This window comes from Patagioenas fasciata, chromosome 1 (assembly GCF_037038585.1).
Source record: "Patagioenas fasciata isolate bPatFas1 chromosome 1, bPatFas1.hap1, whole genome shotgun sequence".
Lineage (NCBI taxonomy): Eukaryota > Metazoa > Chordata > Aves > Columbiformes > Columbidae > Patagioenas > Patagioenas fasciata.
Genome location: NC_092520.1, coordinates 107,141,484 through 107,160,982, shown reverse-complemented (window position 1 = coordinate 107,160,982; position 19,499 = coordinate 107,141,484). Strand labels below are relative to the sequence as shown.

Genomic DNA, 19,499 nt, shown 5'->3' with positions numbered 1-19,499 from the left:
TTTGGCAGAAGGTCGCTGCAGAAATTCTTGCAGCACATTCTCTTTCTTCATCTCATTGTTCCCGTGCCAGCTAAGGAGATCAGAGCTCCTGACCTACCCTGGCATCCTCTCGATGTAAAATTCCCTTCTCTCACGTGAGGGCTGGCTACTTGGACTTAAATCAAATGAATACATTTTCTTAAAACCTGGGGAACTGCTTCAAGAGCTCACAGCATGTCAGAATTCCTCTACTAGCAAGGCACTGGATGTGTTTGCTGAACAAAAAGGCAATAACTTTGCTTGTTACTGCACAACAGTTTAACCATATCCCTCTGGTCCATGTGAGCACAAGAATAAGACAAAACCATTGAACAGTGTGTCAGAGTAGTGACGTTGAGAGACGTAGATGGATGAGATGCAGCTTATGAGCAGTATACAGCATGAAACTGCAATTAAAATCTGCAGCACTCAGTGAACAAATGTATAATGTGTATTTTTAGCCCAGGGTAATTGACATTTTTTGTACATAATTAATAGCAACACCAAGGAACATCTTGTAAGTATGGATATAAGAGCTCTGTTCCCTAAGGGAATTTTTCTTTTCTTTTTCTCACTTTCTCTTCCCCAAGTGATGCCAATCTCAGAGGCTGCTCTGCTGACAAGATTCCTCATTTTGTGCAAGGCAGGATTCCCAATATGTTACAGAAGAGGTAATGCTGCAAGTAATATAATGACTAAGCTGCCCTGGAAAGCTTTTGCTAGCCGTTTAATCTTCTACCTTCAAAATACAACACCCTTCCTTCTGTAATCTGACAACAGAAATACCATTCAGCTTCTGCAACTAAACCACCTTCCTTAGTAGAGTTCCCAGGAAAGACAATAGATTATCTATCAGTTGCATGGTTTATCACACCTCGAACAAGATAGGTACCCTGCTAGGAACAGACCAGGCATGGTTCAGCAACCTTGTCTGAGCAAATTCTGAGTAGAACTGTGACGGGGATCCTGACAAGCACTTTCTCCAAGCAAAACCAGAATGCAGTGCCAGGAATGCTGCCCATATGTTCACAACAGACTTTTTTGTAACTTCAAGGCAGTAAATTTCCCTTTTTGCTTTTTTTCACTGAAGTTCCTTCAGTAACTGCGGAAGTCTTCTTCAAGAAAAAAGAAAATAGACCACTCTGGCTGAAGGTTTAGGTCCTTTAAAACTGAAGTCCAGGATTCAGACCCCATGGGCCCTCACAGTGCATCATAAAAAGTCTTGTTACACAAACCCCCGCACTTCAGGACACAAAACAGAATGAAGAACCCAAATATGAGTCGTAATAGTAAATGGTTGCAATTATATATATTCTCAGGTAAAATGCCAGTTTGTTCTCAGACCCGTTTTCAGGTACAATCACCATACTAGTTATCACATGAGGTATCACAACAATCAGCAATAAATCTCAGCCATACCAGGGTTCATTTGTCACAAATTGGATGCTTTGTATCATTATTTATTCAATAGGACATATATTTAGCTGATTAGCACGTGCTATTTTCTTACTGTCTTATTTTACATGTTTTGCTCTTGTGCAGGTAGAAATGTGCATGCGCGAAGGGAGCAGAGAAAAAAACAAACAACAACAACAAACTGTAGATGGAGAACAGGAAAAATAATCACAGCACATGTTGTATATTAAAACTAGCTGCATCAAACACATCATCTACAGGCCTGTGGAAGAAAAAAATTCTTTACGACAAAGAAGAGCAAGCTAATTAGTTAATTATAAGTGACAGACCAGCAGCAGGGGATGACTACAGGAACATCTTAACTGATAAGCACTTTATGACCTTCAGTGGATCCAGCTTCATGACATCTCACTATATCCCTCCCACAAACTCTTAGACTCACAACTATGATCTTAGCAAGTCTATTCATGTTTCCTAATTTGGTCAAAGAGCAAGACCAAAGGTATTTAACAGAAGTTACTCTAAAGGGCAAATTATGTAGGAATAGGTTTGTAAATAATCAAGCAACCTACTCTTTTGCAAGTTCCTTATTTTTGCTGATGGGTTTTCACTCTGTAAAACCAAGCAAGAAAATATGGATCAAAATTAAAACAAAATTGATCATGCTGACTTGCAATTTATTGAAACTATCCAATGAGAATGGCAATACCAGGAGGAAGTGTTAGAAATAATTGTAGTTTTAAAACCTTTGGTATTTTTGACATATACGTGTATATTTTTGTTATTTTCATGAGATCATATTATAGGATCACAGGATAATGGAAATTATCCAGATAATGTGAAAAAGAATTCATTTCCAAACTGTGAAAACCAAAGAATGCCCTCATTTATCAGTACACACTCTGCACAGACATATTCTATTGACCAGTCAGTTTACCACTATCTAGAGAACATCACATCCGAAGGATGATCAGTAACCCCTTCCAGGATGCCTGTTACTTTGTTGACCTTTCCATAAAAATCTTTTCTTTAGAGTGAATCTCTGTCTACACCCTTAATGTTTCTGTCAGATTCTCAATAAGCTAATTATTAAAACACTATTTTTAACACTGAAAATAGCAGTCATCTGAGAATAAGTATGGGATTAAATTTATGTCTAAATATCTCTTACAGAGAAAAAACTCTTTAAAGCCTCAGCATTAAAAAATCATATTTCTCTGGGCACTGCTTTGGTGTAATTACCAGAATGTTACATTTTACAAAATGTTAATTTTCCTTTTCTCAGATTTTGTAAAGAGGAAGACTGTTGTTTCTTTAAAATAGCAGGAACATTATGACACAGCAGGGCAAAAGCAAGAAAAAAAATAAACACTTTTTCCTTCTAAATGGCATACTTACTTTGCAGATAAAAAATAAGTTAATGTTATAGTGTGTATTGGGGCAATTAACTCAGATTGTATGCCATTTCCTTCAGATTCTGGGTCCATAGAGCTTCTGTATTCCTATAACCCTTTTGCACTGCTTTCTGTTTTCTTCTGTTCTTCATTTATGTTTTGGTGCAGTAACTACCAGATTATATTCTTTTACTCAGCATAGCTCCTCGGCCTCTTATCATCATAAAAAGGGCTTGTGTCACTGGGCACAACTGGCAATTCAGATGACTACTATGTGGCACAACTCCTTCTTACTGTAGACAGGCTTTTTGTTGTATTGAAGCTTCTCTGTACAGCTGAATTTCATTGTAACTGCTCGATGCATCTTTTCTGACTCAGGCTTTTCAAAGAAAATCAGAGGATAATTACATGGACAGAAATGATCATTTGTATCTTTAAGGTTCAGAATATAGAACAATGGAGGCTTATGGGCCTTGTTTGCAATTAGATAGAAATAATTCTGAAACGTGTGTTGAAGTGCTGAACATTTCCTTTTCAGTAAAATAAGGTGAGGCATGAGTTGTGGTGCTAGTCATAGACCAGTGGTTCAAGCCATAGGTGTCTGATGCTGCCTGCAGGGCCCGAGGGTCCCTGCCTGGTCTCCAGCTGCCACTCCAGAGGAGCACAGATCTCCCCAAGATCCACTACATCATATTTCTGGGTCCACACAGATAGATAGGAAGTCCTTGGGTGCCACAAGTAGCACTGGGTACATTTGTATGATCAAATACATGAAGCCATTAGCATATCAGTTTTGAATTACAGAAATATAATATTATCAAATATCTAATGGTCTGAAGGAGCTTTTTAGAAATACTGACCTACTTGTCCATAATTGTGATAAATGTATTTGCACTGTAATACCTTTATTTGTAGTTAGTGCCCATAACTAGAAGTCCTATATTCTGTAAAACTGGAATTTGTACTTGCAAGGCAAGAAGCTTGTATTTTTAAGCTGACTTCAATATTCCTAATAGCTGAACACACATTTTGTTAGGCTGGATGATGGGTGCCATATGTCATCGGATATAACCTCCCACATGCTGCGTGTTTGAAATAACAGAGAATGCCAAGAATTATGACCTTTTCTTCTTATATTTTGAAATATGGGGTCTGATTCCAGATACTTTGAAGCAATTGGAAAGCCAGATTTTGACACAGAGAGGTTTCTGGATTAGCCTGCTTCTCCTACAGCAATGCAAAGAACCTTTTACTCACCTGCTTGTTGCGGCTACTGTTCAGCTTTGGGGACAAATTTCAGCTCACTTTTTATATTCTGAATCTCTGACAAGTTGACAGCAGGACCGGGAAGTTTCTTAGCTCCTGGGAGATGTTTCTTGTCTTTCTCCTCCTCTGTTGAAGCAGAAACACTCTGCACAAAAGGATATCAGAGACCTTACTGCTACAGTAGCAATTTCTTGAGCATGAGCATAGGTCAGTTATTTGAGAAACAAGAAATAAGCTTTTTATACTAAATACAGACCCAGTGGAAACTGGGGGAATGGGAGGGTAATGGTGGTGGAATGTTTTGTTGGTTGTTGTCTAAAAAGTCTAAAAACCTTCCAAAAAAAAAAAAAAAAAAAAAAAATTAGAAGGTGCTCAGTGTAGAGGGATGTGGATCTTTTGGTAAATGAATAAGAATTTACAGTGTCAGACCACCAGTGGAAAATTAGCTGAGCAGAACATTAAAGGCAACTCCCAGTTGCTTCATATTTTAGGGGAAAATAAAAGTGGAAGAACCATTCTTATCATCTAATTTCTTTGAGAGTCTCATAGTTGCCAGTCAGTTGGGGAAGGAAACCATCATGCACTTCTGCAGCTCTGGAGAAGAGTTATGATAGTAGGTTATGGACCCCAAAAGCTCCATCCAAGTGCAGCTTGAGTTGACATTTGATTTTTCTTAACCTCAGTTGTAGAGATCAGAAGGGTTTTACTCATTTTATGTTTGAATTAGGGTAGTGCCTGATGGCTATTTTGCTGACATTGTAAAAATACAGGCTAAATAACAGCACTCGCACAATACCAAGCATCTCAGTTAATCACCCAATGAAGCACAGTATCTCAGCCTTTGGTACTTCCTCAGCTGTACTGTTACTCTTAGATAAGGTACAGTATGTGTTGTAGACAATTTCTATTCCAGATTGAGCCATGTTTTGAAGCAGTAGTTTTCCAGTAGGCAGTTTAAGGTTGTTCCAGACTGCACTGTATTTTATAAATCTGGCATACAGGGGGAATCATGTAGATTTAGAGATGAATTAATATTTTACTGCAAATAATTTCACTCTGAAATTATTTTTTCTTTTTTGATTACTGTGCGAATGTCTTCTTTGGATGGGCTTTTTGGAGTCAATTCAGTATTTAGATTTATTAGCCACTGTTTTTTGAAAGCTGTATTGACTGTGAACAGTCAGTTCTTAATATTTGCCTTCATTTTTAAAACTCCAAAGTTTTCAGTTGAAGATTATTGGCCAATGAACCCCTGTTTTTTCTGTTGACTAATGGACTACATGCTAATCAGGAAGTAAAATTTTTGCAATGTCAAGTCACAAAAGCCCAAGGAATTTTAGAAAACTGACATTTCTTATCTGATCTTTATGAACTTTCTAGAGATCACCATTTATAAGAAAACTGAAGCAAAAATTAAACTGTTTGGCTTAATAAACTTGTGTTATCTTTTCTCACTTTTTAGCTAATATGCTATTAGTTAACACAAGGTAATACTAATAATATTATACAATTATTCTGGTTTGATAATTTAAAATCTCAGTCAGTAGTCCAGCCTCAGCTACCATATATACCGTCTAATATCTAGCTTAATGGTCTAACATCCTGAAACAGTGGCAGAGTAGAAGAATAAAGAAATCGATACAGAAGGTATTTGGAGGGATGTACAAAATCATGTTGGCAGTCAAAGACACCAAGACCTAGTATGGTTTCTTTTGACAGCTTTCTTGAACAGCTAGGTAATCTGAATATTATGAAAAACTACCATCCTCTTAGCTCCTTAGTTCTTATTAGTACATAGCAGATACTGTGTTAAAAATACAGTTTCAAGTGATCTACAATACCATTCCTCTCATAGCCCAAATGATGCAAACTTTGACCAAATTTTGGAGAATTTTCACTTCATAAATTTCTGTTAGCTTTCCCTTCTAATCTCAGGTGTGTACTATTTAAAACTGCACCCCTCCCTATATCACCCACTCTGTGTGCAATGCACAGCTGATATCAGACCTTGGCCTTTAGTTTTATTGAAGTCTGAAGAGTGATTTAGAGACACAAGAGTTAACAAATACCCACATGGAAATGCTCTGATCGAAGAAGAGTTATTTTCTGACATTCCCACCCCCTCATTTATGTTGTATATTAACATAGCTGTTCCATTGACCTTCAAAAATAATGTTGCCTTATGACTTCACCATCCCTTAGAGTAAGACACATATTTCCCTCATCTCCTTCGCCAGGATTTTAAAATACAGTGAAAAATGCTAAGCACTGTTAGCGGAAGTTGTGTTTAATTGTATTTGTCTAACACTGATCTAAAGAATCATGAGCTGTATTGCAAAACTTAACAAAATGAGAAAGCTGAAAAGATAAGTCCACTGGTAGTGGTTTTATTCTATTCATATTACAAGATCTGTTTCTGTAGTCTTTACTCTCATTGCTTGGGTTGCATATTGGCTATAAAACTGGGGGAAAGAACTTTCATCCCATAATGTCTGTCTCATATGTGGTATTCACATAACTGAGAAGCAAAGCAATATTCAATTACCCAACCCAATCTAATTATTAGCGCTAGCCATTTATTTTATTTCTCAAATGCTACCGGAATTCACACATCCTATATTAGTTTCAGCTTAATAACATGCATTCCTTCACTAGTTTAATTACTGCGGAGAGAATGCGTTTTGATTTCTTTCCAGGGGAGAAAGTCACAATATGTGTTCAAGGTCACTTTATATGTTTGGTTTTGAGTTTTTAAAATCTTTTTATGAACAGTTAAGCCAGCCTGGGTTTGATTTCTTTAGGAAAATTCTCTGTAAATAGAGCACAATTTATACCAAATATGATGAAATTCAGAAAAAATCTGTCTGATTTGGATAGAAAAGGAAGAACCAGCTCTTATATAACTAAACCTGACCATTGCAAGTGTCTGTACCAGATTGGAAGGAGCTGTTGATTTGTCCAAAATGAATTTTGTTGCTTCTTGTTTGGGGCTGCATCAGTAGCAGCGCCTCTTCGTGCCTGGAGACAAGTGACTATCAACCTCTCTCCTGGTCCTCACGGTTCTGCTCTGCCTGGGGGTAAGACTCCCTCCTAACACCACAGCTTTGCTTCACCCACATGGCAGCAAGAGAGGCAGCCTAGCTATGTGGGGTCAGCTGGAACTTTTCCTGCCCTTGGTTCTGGGGAGCATCCACAGCTCTGGTCCAGCAGGACCAGTTCTCAGCTGTGAATTATAAATCCAAACTAAGCCAGCTGTCCAGAAAGCCCTAAGCACTCACCTTTGGTTGCATTTTTTTCTTGTTTGGAGTATCCCACTAACTTGTTCTCTATTGTTGGTTTTTGTTCTTGTTTATGATAGAAGTTCATGGTAAATAAAATCTTTTATCATAATCCAGAAACATGATAGCTGCATTTAATCATAACCTTTGCGCTCAGTGTTGGTTAAGGTAAAAATCTGACTTCATATTCCAACTTCAATGTTAGATACTCACTGTAAAACACTGGCATGCAAACATGGAATTCCATCTAAAATTAAGTATTTTCACCCTATGCAGGTGAATGGATTCCCAATTTCTGTTTTTAACTTGCAAATGTATAGTCTTCACATTCAATTTCTAGTTGTTGATAAATATTCCAGAGCGTCAGGCTTGAAAACCTGTTTGAGTATTGTTAAGCTGCAACAATAAATCCCTCTGCAGGGCAGCAGGTAGTAGGAAATTATGTTGAAGCCTTGCTATAACTTTTCGTGCTGTATCCCATCAACTCCAGTCTTGAGAAACACTGCTGGTGAGATCCTGTCTCTCTTTCCTGACAGCAGATATCACCCTGCTGTTGAAGTAGAGCCACATACCTCTGAAACAGTTTAAATTCCTATAGGTGCCTTGGCATCAAAACCAGAACAATGTATACACGAAGTGTTCAGCAGGTGGCCAGTTATTTCCATGAATGATCAGTGTATGTTCAGCTGTGGTACCTAAGATTGGTATAACTTGACTAAAAGTTTTTCTTCCATCAATGGCAGGGATTCTCCTAAGGGAAAAAATAAGAATAAAACAAAAAAAACCAACTTTTTTCCTTACCTCCTCCACTTCTTCAGGGGTAAGTTCTTTTCTTCTGTGGGGGTGGCCTGCACCAGGTCGAAATGCTCCCATTGGGATGTTAATATTAGCCTGTGAGAAGGAAATTATGATGGATATAATAGTGACTGAGAAACAGACGTACAGTTGGCAAATGGCAAAACTCTATAAAGGGGTGGGACAAAAATATAGACATTATTGAGATTCCCGAGCATTTATGCCTTCAATCTGTGCATCACACCACTCCTGTGGGAAAGAGAAGTGCTTTCAGTTCCATTTTAGAGATGGAAAGCGGAAAAAAAAAAAAAAAAAGTTACTCAGAAAGCTTTTCAAGTTCTGAATTTCAGCCTGATGTTCTCTGAGTCCACTGGACTTTAAACAAATTAGTATTAGACACAAAAGTGTCTTTAGATATCTGTGTCTGCTTCAGTTTTGTCAAGGTCAAACAGAAAATGAGTGCCAGAATCAGCATTTAAGTGTAAGTCACCCAAATCCTACAGTAACACCCAAACCACTGGACCACTGTCCCTTCCCCAGTGACACCAGTTCTCACTTCACTTAATCACAGTCAGATAGGAAAGCCCATCCTGAGCCAATTTAAGCCATGAGTGTTTAAAATGTGATTTTATGGACAAAATTTACCCATGGGTGTTACGAACTGCAAATGCAATGCCTTAGTCCTAGAAACGGGTCCCTTGGTTGCAGAAAGGATCAGGAGGACAAGGCAGGAAGGCTTTTTGCCCCTCCAGCACCCACTAGGTTTTGCCCAGAAACCCCAGCCTGGTCTGCAGTGAGGACTCAGCAGTCCAAGCAGACTGAGCTGGCTCCAAGGCCAGACAGATCTGGCTTTAGCAAACTCCCTCCAGAATGATATCCACCTGACTGTCTCAGTTTGATTTTTTTGTCTGTGGCAGAAAGCTAGTAGCCATAACACAAATGAGGCTTATAATAGATACCTTGAAAGCAAAGATTTTTGGGAAAAGAATGGCAGAGAACATTGCTTAGGAAAGAGCAGCTAAAATGTATCTGTTTTCCAATATAACCCATCCTGGACTATTTTAAAAGTCAAACGGTGTGATCAACAAAATGCACAATTTGTACTTATTCTTATCTGATGATCTCAGAAGAGAAGCTGCTCCTAGGAAATGTCATCAAAATATCATGACTCCCACTGGTAAAACCAGGGGGTGAATCGGTGATGTTACAGAGTGGAAATGGAAAACCTTCCAACAACAAGCTATGTTATTGTTAGTTTACCATCTGACTGATTTGCATTAAATGAAGATGAACAATCCCATCCTTCTGCTCAAATAATGGTCTTGCAGATCGTGCCCCAGGTTGGGCAATCAGAGGAAAACAGCCCCCTGTTTTCAGCAACAACTGTTCAGACAGCTGTAATCAATTTGCCAAGAAACAAGCACCCTTACTTTTATTCTATTTATATATTTATTTGCCTTTATTTTACTTATGCAAGGTGGCCATTTATGCAATTTCAGTGGGGCTGGCAAATGTCTGCAGGGCCATGTTACTTTATAGACAACAGGGTATCAGTTTCATAAGGTTTTTTCACTAAGCATTAGTTTAGATACTGTGAAACCTTTCATCTGCACTTCCTAAGTTCCCAGGAGATAGGGCATTCTCAGCCTCACAGTACTTAACCCATTATTTCATTTAGGAATGGAAAAAACCAGCTTTCCTATTTTTATTTTTAATCATCTCCCCTGCCAGGCTCTGGTACCTCCAGGCAGCTTCTTTTTTTGGAATATGAAACTTCTCTGTGATTTACAGCTAGCATGGTCATACAGGTTTGCAGAGCTGAAACACTGAATGGACCATGACATTTAATTGGCAATGAGGATGGGATTCTGGGAAACAGAGGAGTGCAAGTAGTGTAGAGGCCTTTGTCTCTTGGAATCAAACCAAAAGATCTCAAAGTGCAAAAGGGGTGTTGTTCTCATGATGATGAGAATTGTTCTGCTAGGGAGAGTGAAGGGGTAATTTTGCGCTCTGAGATCAAGGTAAAAGAATCATCACGAGTCCATCATCGAATGGACCGTGACATTTAATTAAGTAATGGGTGGACCAAATTCTGTGCGCGAGCAGAGCTCTGCGAGGACTGTGTTTCGCTGCAATCAGCACGGGTTTGTAATTTTGATTTTAAAATATATTTCAGGCCTGTTGTCACCTGTCTGCTGGGACTGAGATACGAGCCTGCTCCCCATCCAGTGAAATGCTAATCAGGAAATTTTTCGTTCCAGACTCCTGAAATCCTAAATTATAACTGGTTTAGACACACTTTCTAGATGTGATTGTTATTATTATTAAGCATACTAATTATTAAAACTAGTTGGTTTGCATCTTCCTTTCATTTTGGAAAGTGTTTACCATGTTTTAGATGCCATTGCAGTTCTCATAATGAGTAGGTATGCATACTGATTCACTGGACTAAAGTCTTCCTGCACAGACCAAAGGAAAAATTATCTGTAAACATGACATATGACACAGATTGCTGGTTTGACACAATTAAACCAGTATTTAGAGATCTGTTTGTGTTCCTCTTTCTGTTTATTAGAAACAGGGCATCCAGATCAGGAACTGTTGCGTCCTGAATTACTGGCAACCCTACATGAGTTGAGGACTGTTACGGTAAGCTCTCCACAGCATCACAGCCATTCCTAGCTGTCCAGAAGGATAACTGAATAAGCTGGAAAGCCACTTCAGTATAAACATGTTCGTTTTGTTTTGTTTTGTTTTTAAAACAAAAAAAGAGAACAGAGAAAACTGAATGTAACCCACAAAACAAAACCAACAAACAAAAAAAACAACAAAAAATGCAAAAATAAACAAACACGTGAAAATACAAAAACAAACAAAACAAAATATAAAACCAAAACTGAAAAAAAAAACCAGGAAACCCCTCACCCTTACCTCTGGGGAAAGCCAGGAGTGGTGTCTATAGGTCAAATGATTATTAGCCAGAACTATATACAGCCTTTTACACACTGAGGCCAGCAAGGAATGTTGCCAGGAATTAACACTATTTTGGTCCTCTATCACCACAAACTACTCTTGGAAACCACTTCTGTCCTCTATTGCTCCAAACTATTCTTGGGAACTAGTTTCTACCTTTAACTCTCCTACATCTTCATTTAATGGCTGTTGGGAAGTGAAGATTTTAGCTTACTTTGCATATGGTCAGAAAGAAGCCACTTCTGACACAGACTGCCATGAAATACTTCTGTTAGTAAAGCGCCATTAAATTTTCATTGCTGCAGCATGATGTATATTCTCCAGCAGATGTCAGTCCTACTATAACAGCACACATTAACAAAGGATCATAATATATGAATCACAATGTATAAAAGTAAAGCGATGTTTTGAGTCATGGTTCTTAACAGTTCTCGAAGTGTAATAGGCATCAATTCAAGTGCAAATCTCCCTGCTGGAGCAAAGATTGATGAAATGTTTAATAGATTTAGTTTAAAATTTGTGTTGTAATTTTTTCTTATTATTACTATTCAAATTACCTTTGCAAAAATTGAAGTTTCTCAAAATATCAAACTTAGTGCTCAAACTTAATGTACTTTTTAAATGGAGAAACTAGAAGCAATTTTTTACATGTAGAAGTCATCATAAACATAAAAAGGAGTCTATAACTGCATCTTTAAGGGAAAAGTAAACCAAATTATTCCTTAAAAATGCTTATATGTGCCTCTGGAATCTAAATGTAAAATGTAAATATTTTGAGCTATAAATTACCTACATTTGTTCATTAATCATTCAAACATTTCCACAGTCACTGTAAAAGAGGGACAAAAATTTGAACTGAGTGAAATCAATGGCAAACTTCAGCTGATATAAACTGAATTAGAGCACAGAAGTTTGGGGAGTTGATGATGGTAAAGAGAATTAACATTTTTACAGTGCCTTGCAACTTCAGTGTGCTGCCTAGCCACTGGGTAATTAATCTTCTTGATACTCCAGTCCATGGACTTAGGATTATCTTGGGGAAATATAGGATAGATTGGACTTTGGAAATTCTGGTTTGTGTTTCTTACATAATCTTAAGGGAATCTGAATTTGTGGGAAAATTTGATTGCAAGTGCATTTTACAAAATGCATTAAAATTCTGTAAAATTCTGGAGCTCAAGGGGTACTTTGGCCTTTCAATGAGAACTGATGATAGCTAAATAGAGCCTCCATGATGTTGCTTCATGATGATGTTGGGATAATTCTCCAGCTTTCTTTTACAAGTATATAACAGCCAACAGCATCCTTGTTAGCATATGCCATCTGAGGAGGTATGTGACACATAAATTTTTTTTTTAATGAGAACATCAACATTTCTCTCATTTTACTTTGGCTTCTAAATAAAATGTTTCTTAAGCAAATATTGGAAGTTGTGGGCTTTTTTCGAAAGGAATGCAGACATTAAAAACTTCAATATCTATGCCATCTTTTTAGCCTATAAGTCTTCCAGCATTTTATTAACCCTGTGAAAATCTAATAGTTGCGAGAACTATTTTTACTCATAATTCTGATCAGTTATGCAGATATATCACCATGTTTTGCTTAGCTGATCCATGAACAGACATAACCTAACATTGGAAAGACCATGAAAACAAGCAATCAACCAACCTATCTGATCCAGTTTTTTATCAGCTCAGATTATAAGATGCTCTTCTGGTCAAACTTTGGCAGTGCTTTCATATCTGCCAAGCTTTGTACTTAAAAAAAGCAATTTCCTGTTAGCACTTCTGCAGTGTTTTGTATGAGCAAAATGTAGTTTGCCAAGCAATGGAGGTTGAGATTTGCTATTTTTGTTATATTAGAAACAAAATACTGTCTCTTACCTGAATGGCTTTGACATGTGACGCTGGCTGGTTTGACATTTTTAAGACAGAGGCTTATCCCTGCAAGCAAAATGGGAAAGTGTTACAGGCTCTGACATTCTGATAGCTGAGGGAGATAAGCTAGAACTTAACCCATGCTGCCTCTTGACAGGCATCCATTTCATCTGCCCAGATCCTCTTTCCATCTCAGTTTCAGAGTTGCTTAGTTATTCCTTCTGAATATCAGAAAGCGACAGAACACCTGAGCTGCTCCAATTAATCTTTCATAGCCACAAATGGAGCTATCTCTTTCACATTAAAAACAATAACGAGTAGCGATAAGGAATCTCTCCTTAATGGCATTGTAAAATGAGTAAGAATCAAGGGATAAACAATGTATGATTATTTCTGTCACACTATGTTTGTGGGAATTATTTGAACTCTGCTTAAACCTTCTTTCAATAAAGCATAACTTACTACAAAGCATTGATAAATGCAGACATAACCATTTTCTGAACTCACAAAGCCTTGCAAATCTTTAATTCATATAGATTCAAAATGATCAAGAAACCATAAATTTGTCTGGCAATTCCTAGGGCACAAAGTAGCCTCTCTTCAAAGTTTAGATCACATAGATTCATTGATTTTCTTTAACAAGAAAGTAGATAAGAAAGAACGGACATTTCCATATGATTTTATGCATACATAGAAATATGGACTGACACAGTATTAACATACAATAACAAATGGAAATCACGAAAGTCAATAGATTCTGTAAAGGTAAAAATAAAAGCCAAGAAATTTTGCTATCACATTAATTAACACATTTTCTTGACTTCTCATTCTTAATATTCTAACTGGACTAGACCTTCACAAAGTCTGGCTATTTAAACTATCTTATTATTACTCGAAATAAGAGAGTCATACTAAAAGGTGAGAAACGAGTTCACCAGAGAACTCATTAATCACAAATAAACTACAGCATATGTTTGCTGCAATATTTAACCTGAGATGAGAAAGAAAATATTGAGAAAAGTAATAAATTACATAGGAGAGAATAGAAATATACTGAGAAATCAAAAGTGGGTCAAAGACTTTGGTGCTCCGAAGAGTGTGTCACATGGAAGCGGTACCAAAGGAAGGTAGATGAGTTGTAGGTTGGCTTCAGTCTGGAATATCAGCGTAAAAGTGTATCACCAGAGCCTCATGGAAGACTTGCTCTTGCATTGGCTTTAAATTTGTGTGTAACTCTGCACAGAAAGCAAAGTTTATTCAAAGTAAAAATGACCTGCCATTAGAGGTCTCCCTCTGATCACACTCCCAGCTGTACAGTGCTGTCCAACCCAACACGTAGTATTAAATCAGAGGACGTCATCTTCATAGGTTGCTTGGGTTTAAATTGCTTCCACCAAATTAATAAATTAGAAAAAAATCCCAGTATGCAAAAGAAAACCAGCGTGCTTCCAGTGAGTTTCATATTGTGGTCTTACATTTACATATAAAATCTTAAAATCAGAGGTAGTTTTAAAACTTCAGGCAACGAAATCTCAGCCACTGAAGTTCATGACAAAATTTGCAGTTTTCCAAAAGCAAAAAGCATTTACTGCACTCTCATTCCTTTCTGAAAATCTTTACTATGCATAGAAATAACTGTGCTGTTAACCAGTGGTTGTATTCCAAAGATAAATACAAAACAATCACCCAGTTTATTGGAAAGATAGGGCTCATAACACAGAAAAGTTTAATTAATTTTTCTTATCATCTTCTCCTCTTTCTAATCAGAATGAGAAATGGAAACAAAGGCACAAGAAATTAACATAAAACACTTCAAAGCACTGTGAACCTACTTTCTGAACACTGTCACAAAGAAATTAAAGCAAAGATTTACTTTTCCACCTTGCCTGCCTGTGCATTGTAAAAAACACCAATACACACTTCTCAGGACACCAAGAGCTCAACAGGTGGGGATTTACACTGAATCTCAACTTTAAACCAAGCACAGCAGTAGTACTCCTCAGTGAGGTGCTCTGGGTTCACAAGAAGTCTGCGTTGGAAATGATTGCAATCAGACACTGCTTCCTAAAGACAGATGCATGATACAATTGTGCAGGACTGCTTTTGGAGGTGGTGATTTTCCTACCGGTTCATACTGTCCTCATTACTCCAAGAGAAATCAGGACAACAGCATGCTACTGAGTAAAAATAGACAATCTTCTCTGGCTCTCTTCCCTTCCCTCCCTTCCCTGAGTTTCACTCCAGAGCAATACTGACCATCAGTCACAGGAAAATAAACATTAGGTTACAGATGCATCTATTACTGAAGTGACTAGTTCATTTTTATAAATTCCTCTGTTCTTTTGCGATGCACCTCAGAGAGAGAGTCAAGTGTGCTGCACCGATTGTATTAAGTTCTGGTATTCCAATCAGCTCTGCAAACTTGAAGAAATCACTCTTCACCCTCATTTCCACCATAGGACTTCAGAAGTAAGCACCAAGCAAAACGCAGATGCACGCAGCCTGTATTCCCTGGTGGTTTTTTGGCCTCCCCACACCTTACCTTTTACCTTTTATGGGCTACATGCTGAGCCAAACTTAGAAAGCAACAGCAACGTTAGTTCAGTTTGGAGCTGTTTCATGCCAGACTTCCCCTGTGAATTCCCTTGCTTCTCAGTGAAAGTACCCATGAACAGGGCTACTTGTGAAATACAGGACCACTACAGTGAAATAAATCAGTGTTTTGAAGAAAACCTTTGTAAAACAAAGGACGTATCTACTGTCCCTCTGCTAAAAATAAGTTCTGAAAGTGCTGTAGCAAGATAATACACTGACTTATTCAATTTGCTTTAAATACAACGAGATATCATGATCCTATCTTTTGTAATCCGCAGAAACATTCCGCAGCACACAGACAACAGAAAGCACCCTCCCCGCACCCCACCTGGAAGCTCTCTTTTCCCCCTCACCACACTTGCAGCATCAAGTACAAGGGGTATTTTGGACACAGAACTGAAGTGCATTATCTTCTTAAAAGGCTTTGACAGGAACTATACTACTGTGAGACTCTGCTAGTACAAAGAAAGAAAAGAACCCCCTGCTTTGCAGCTTCCAGTCTGTTACACAAAAACTTACTACGAGCTCTAGGCAAATGCAGTAACGTTTTCTATAACGCGGTTGTTTCCACTACAGTTACCTATTAAGCTTATAGCAAAAGAACACCCCTCTTACCCTCACCCCCCCCCCCAATAATTCACTGGCTGTAACAAACATATAGAAAACAGCGTGTCCCTGTGTACTACAGTATTTGAGCTAATACACAGGCTTCATACCAGTCACTAGGTATTTAAGCGGCTTTCTGTTTTAAATCTTTAAAGATTCCCAAAGGCTATGAAGCAATAACAATCTGCTCTGAATATGCTGATATGCTGCATATTAAATAAGCAGAAACCCACAACTATTGTAGTCACCTCACAGCAGTTATTAAAGAGTTTTCATAAGGGTCTTTACAGTTTTTAATTGACCCCTCCAAGATTAGCTTACTTATTTACTTATATAAAAAAAGCTCCAAACCGTCAAGTGAGTATGTGCACCTCCTTTTGATGCTGAAAAAGGTACCTTCTTCTACCAGCTGAGGTATTGACTGTGATCCTTTTAATGTGTCTGAAATAGCTCCAATGCTTTCAGTTCGGACGGCGCTGAGAGCTGCTACAGGCTGGAGTGGGACTCAGCTGAGAAGCAAAGTGTAAAAGGGAATTCCTGTCATAGCTTCCAGTTGTTCTTCCTAAATATAGAGTTTGATTCACCCTGTAACTTGGTCCCCTGTGACACTTGACCATCATAAAGCCAGGACTCAAGTGTCAAGCAGAAGGTGTTGAAAGAACACACCTTTGGGTCCTTTTCTTGCCCTCCCTCTCCCTGTCTTTCTGGGCTTTTCACAGGCTCCAGGCATTCGGTGGCAGAAGGTACTACACAACTCCTCCTGTGATGTTTGGGGCAGCCTGCTGCCATGCCAGAGAAGGAAATAATTATGGAGATGTAATTACAAAGAACTCACCTCAGAGGGACTAACCAGGGGAGGCGAATGCCACATCAGTGCAACTACATTGCTGTTGGGTCGGGAGTGAACTCGTGCAGCAGCTGCCTCAGGGTCTTGGGAGTGATTTTCCTGCGGGCAGGACAGCCCTGCTCGTGGGGAGAACTGACAGTGTGAGGCCCTAGTGGCCAGTGGCTGAACCTTAGGGTGTGTGGATGAAGAGAAGCTAAAGGAAGAGCGTGGGGAGGAGTTGCAATAGGTAGTGAGGGAAGTGAAATGTTATTATACCTATGAGTGCTGTCTTCAGTGAAGGCTGCCACAGGAGATTTGTCATAGCAAGTCGTGCATGGGGCACAGACTCATGTTACCACCCCTAGAAGTGCAGTCTCCTTTTCACTGCACCTTTGCAAGAGTAAACTTTCCTCTGTCATACCTGTTCTCCACCCAATCCACAACAGCAATGGTGACAACACCAGTGTCATGGACAACACTGTACTGGCCACATGCTGCTGGTACTTGAAACTTTAAGGAGAAGATCAACAATTTTCAAAATTGGTGACAAAGTTATTTATAACAGCCAGTGGTTGGGAGAGTGATTTCAGAGAGGATTTCCTTTCACTTTAATTTATTTGACCAATCATTCTTTTCAAGTATCTCAAAGAGGAGGATGACCTCCCAGATGACTTCGTTAAGCCTATGACTCACTCTGCTGCCTCTTCTCCTAAAAGTGCTGTCACCTGGAAGCAGCTGATAGATCTGATGACTTGCTCTTGCAGCACACAGACTACTCATAGCCACCCTCTTCCCAAGGATCCATTACAAGGTGGACACACAACTACGCATGAAACGGGGACACGTGTTTGTGTTAGGTCAAGACTGATGGAGGTACGTATAGCAAACAGCTCTTTCCAAGGAGATCCCTTGCCCTGTTTCCTCAGAAAGGCTGAGCGTGGCTGTTTGTCAAGTATTTGGAGTTATGAAAACATTATTGCACTTGAAACATGGCAGAGCTCACAACAGGGCCCACAGACCTGTCTTTTGCCTAGAATGGAGGAACTTGCTGTCACAGTCTAAAGTCCTGCCTTCCATGAGGTTGACACCATCTTACAGCAAATCTGGAGTCAGATAAATGACTTTACACAACCCCTTGTAAAGGTTCATGTTTACAACAAAAATATTAGAAAGCACTGAAAGAGGCAATATAACTTCATAACATGATCTTGTACACAAATTTATTTCAATTGATATTACAGCAGTTATATTACAAACCAGCTCTGGAATACACAGTTCTTCCTTCCATGTGCCATTAATTTAGCAAAGGTAGGCCATTGCTTACATTTTGTAATTCCATAATCTTACAAATATGCCTAAGAAACACCAGCTCAACACTGTTTCCTTCAACAAATTTTCATAGAACTGACAAGTAATTTAATAGATAGTCCTAGAGATGTGTAAATAGGAAAATAATCTACCTCTGTCACATACCTAACAGCCATGGACAATCACACCAAAAACATATTAAATTGTTGGGATAGAAGGAGTAACCCCACATTTTATCACTGATATTAGAAAATGTAGATCTGAGTACATTTTGAAGGGAAAACTATATGGTTTTACCATTATTTTGCAGTGTACCATTGCCTTTTAATAACCACTGGGATGCACAGCCCCATGACTTACAGATTCATCTCCTGAATACATGCAGCAGATGATTTAGTAAGTAAATAATGAAACATATGTGCATTTGAGATGATGGATTCAATGCTTGGCAATTTAGGGCCAGGTACATTGACACACACTGCATAAAATTATTATGTCTCATGTACAGAGATCAAAAAGACACAGTAACAATGTATATATTTCATGTATGAAAATCACAATATAGATCCAAAATATATTTTTATTTCACTCCTAGAATCTTTTCTAATTAATGTGCTTCCTAGAGCAGTTTATTATTTTTGAAAGTGAAGTTGATGGTTAACAGAAATGTGTATGTGTCTTACTTCTTGACTGAGAAATTTCACTGTATAATGTCACAATTGTTTCTTTAAGCTGTCACTACTTAATAAGCTTACTTAAATATTTTGCTCTTTGAGAAACCTCATGAGCACAGATGCAACTTCCCTGAGTCTCCCAAAATAAAAATATTTTTTATTATAGTCCAAATTGGTTTAGTGCAATGCAAGCAATGTAATACAATTAAAAATGCAAGCCAACAAAGGAGTACTCACAACCTAAGCTCACTTGAAATAAGACTTCTTTAAAGTAAAAAAATACATTCCTGGAGTTTTGCTTCAAATTCCCAAGTAGTAGCAACATATCATAGATCTTTGGCAATGCAAAACTTTCCTTCCCTATCTTAATTTTAGTTCCATAAATTACAGTTTATTAGGAGGTAAGAATAGTTGGCGCAGTATATCAAGCATTTGGTTAATTAATTCCTATCACTACCTTCATTTCAATTGTT

General features: G+C 38.2%; 1 protein-coding gene across 14 annotated transcripts in view; it reads right to left on the bottom strand.

Annotated features, from left to right (window-relative positions):
• Window positions 1-17,078, bottom strand: part of SMPX (small muscle protein X-linked) — a 40,132-nt gene extending 23,054 nt beyond the window's left edge. For 3 of the 14 annotated variants that reach the window (XR_010653005.2, XR_010653003.2, XR_011740430.1), the window contains exons 1-5: window positions 16,570-16,751; window positions 13,024-13,083; window positions 8,174-8,263; window positions 4,086-4,239; window positions 2,007-2,046 (exon numbers count right to left, since the gene is read on the bottom strand). Coding sequence is in view for 10 of the 14 variants with exons in the window: in XM_065858651.2 (XP_065714723.1) it covers window positions 4,099-4,239; window positions 8,174-8,263; window positions 13,024-13,062 (270 nt within the window). In the remaining 4 variants the exon portion in view is untranslated. Of the gene's footprint in view, window positions 1-1,442; window positions 1,697-2,005; window positions 3,208-4,085; window positions 4,240-8,173; window positions 8,264-13,023; window positions 13,084-16,539; window positions 16,753-17,053 lie in introns of those variants that run through there. The other 11 variants (XR_010653004.2, XM_071812367.1, XM_065858628.2 and 8 more) reach the window with 11 other exon arrangements.
• Window positions 17,079-19,499: the final 2,421 nt, after the last annotated feature.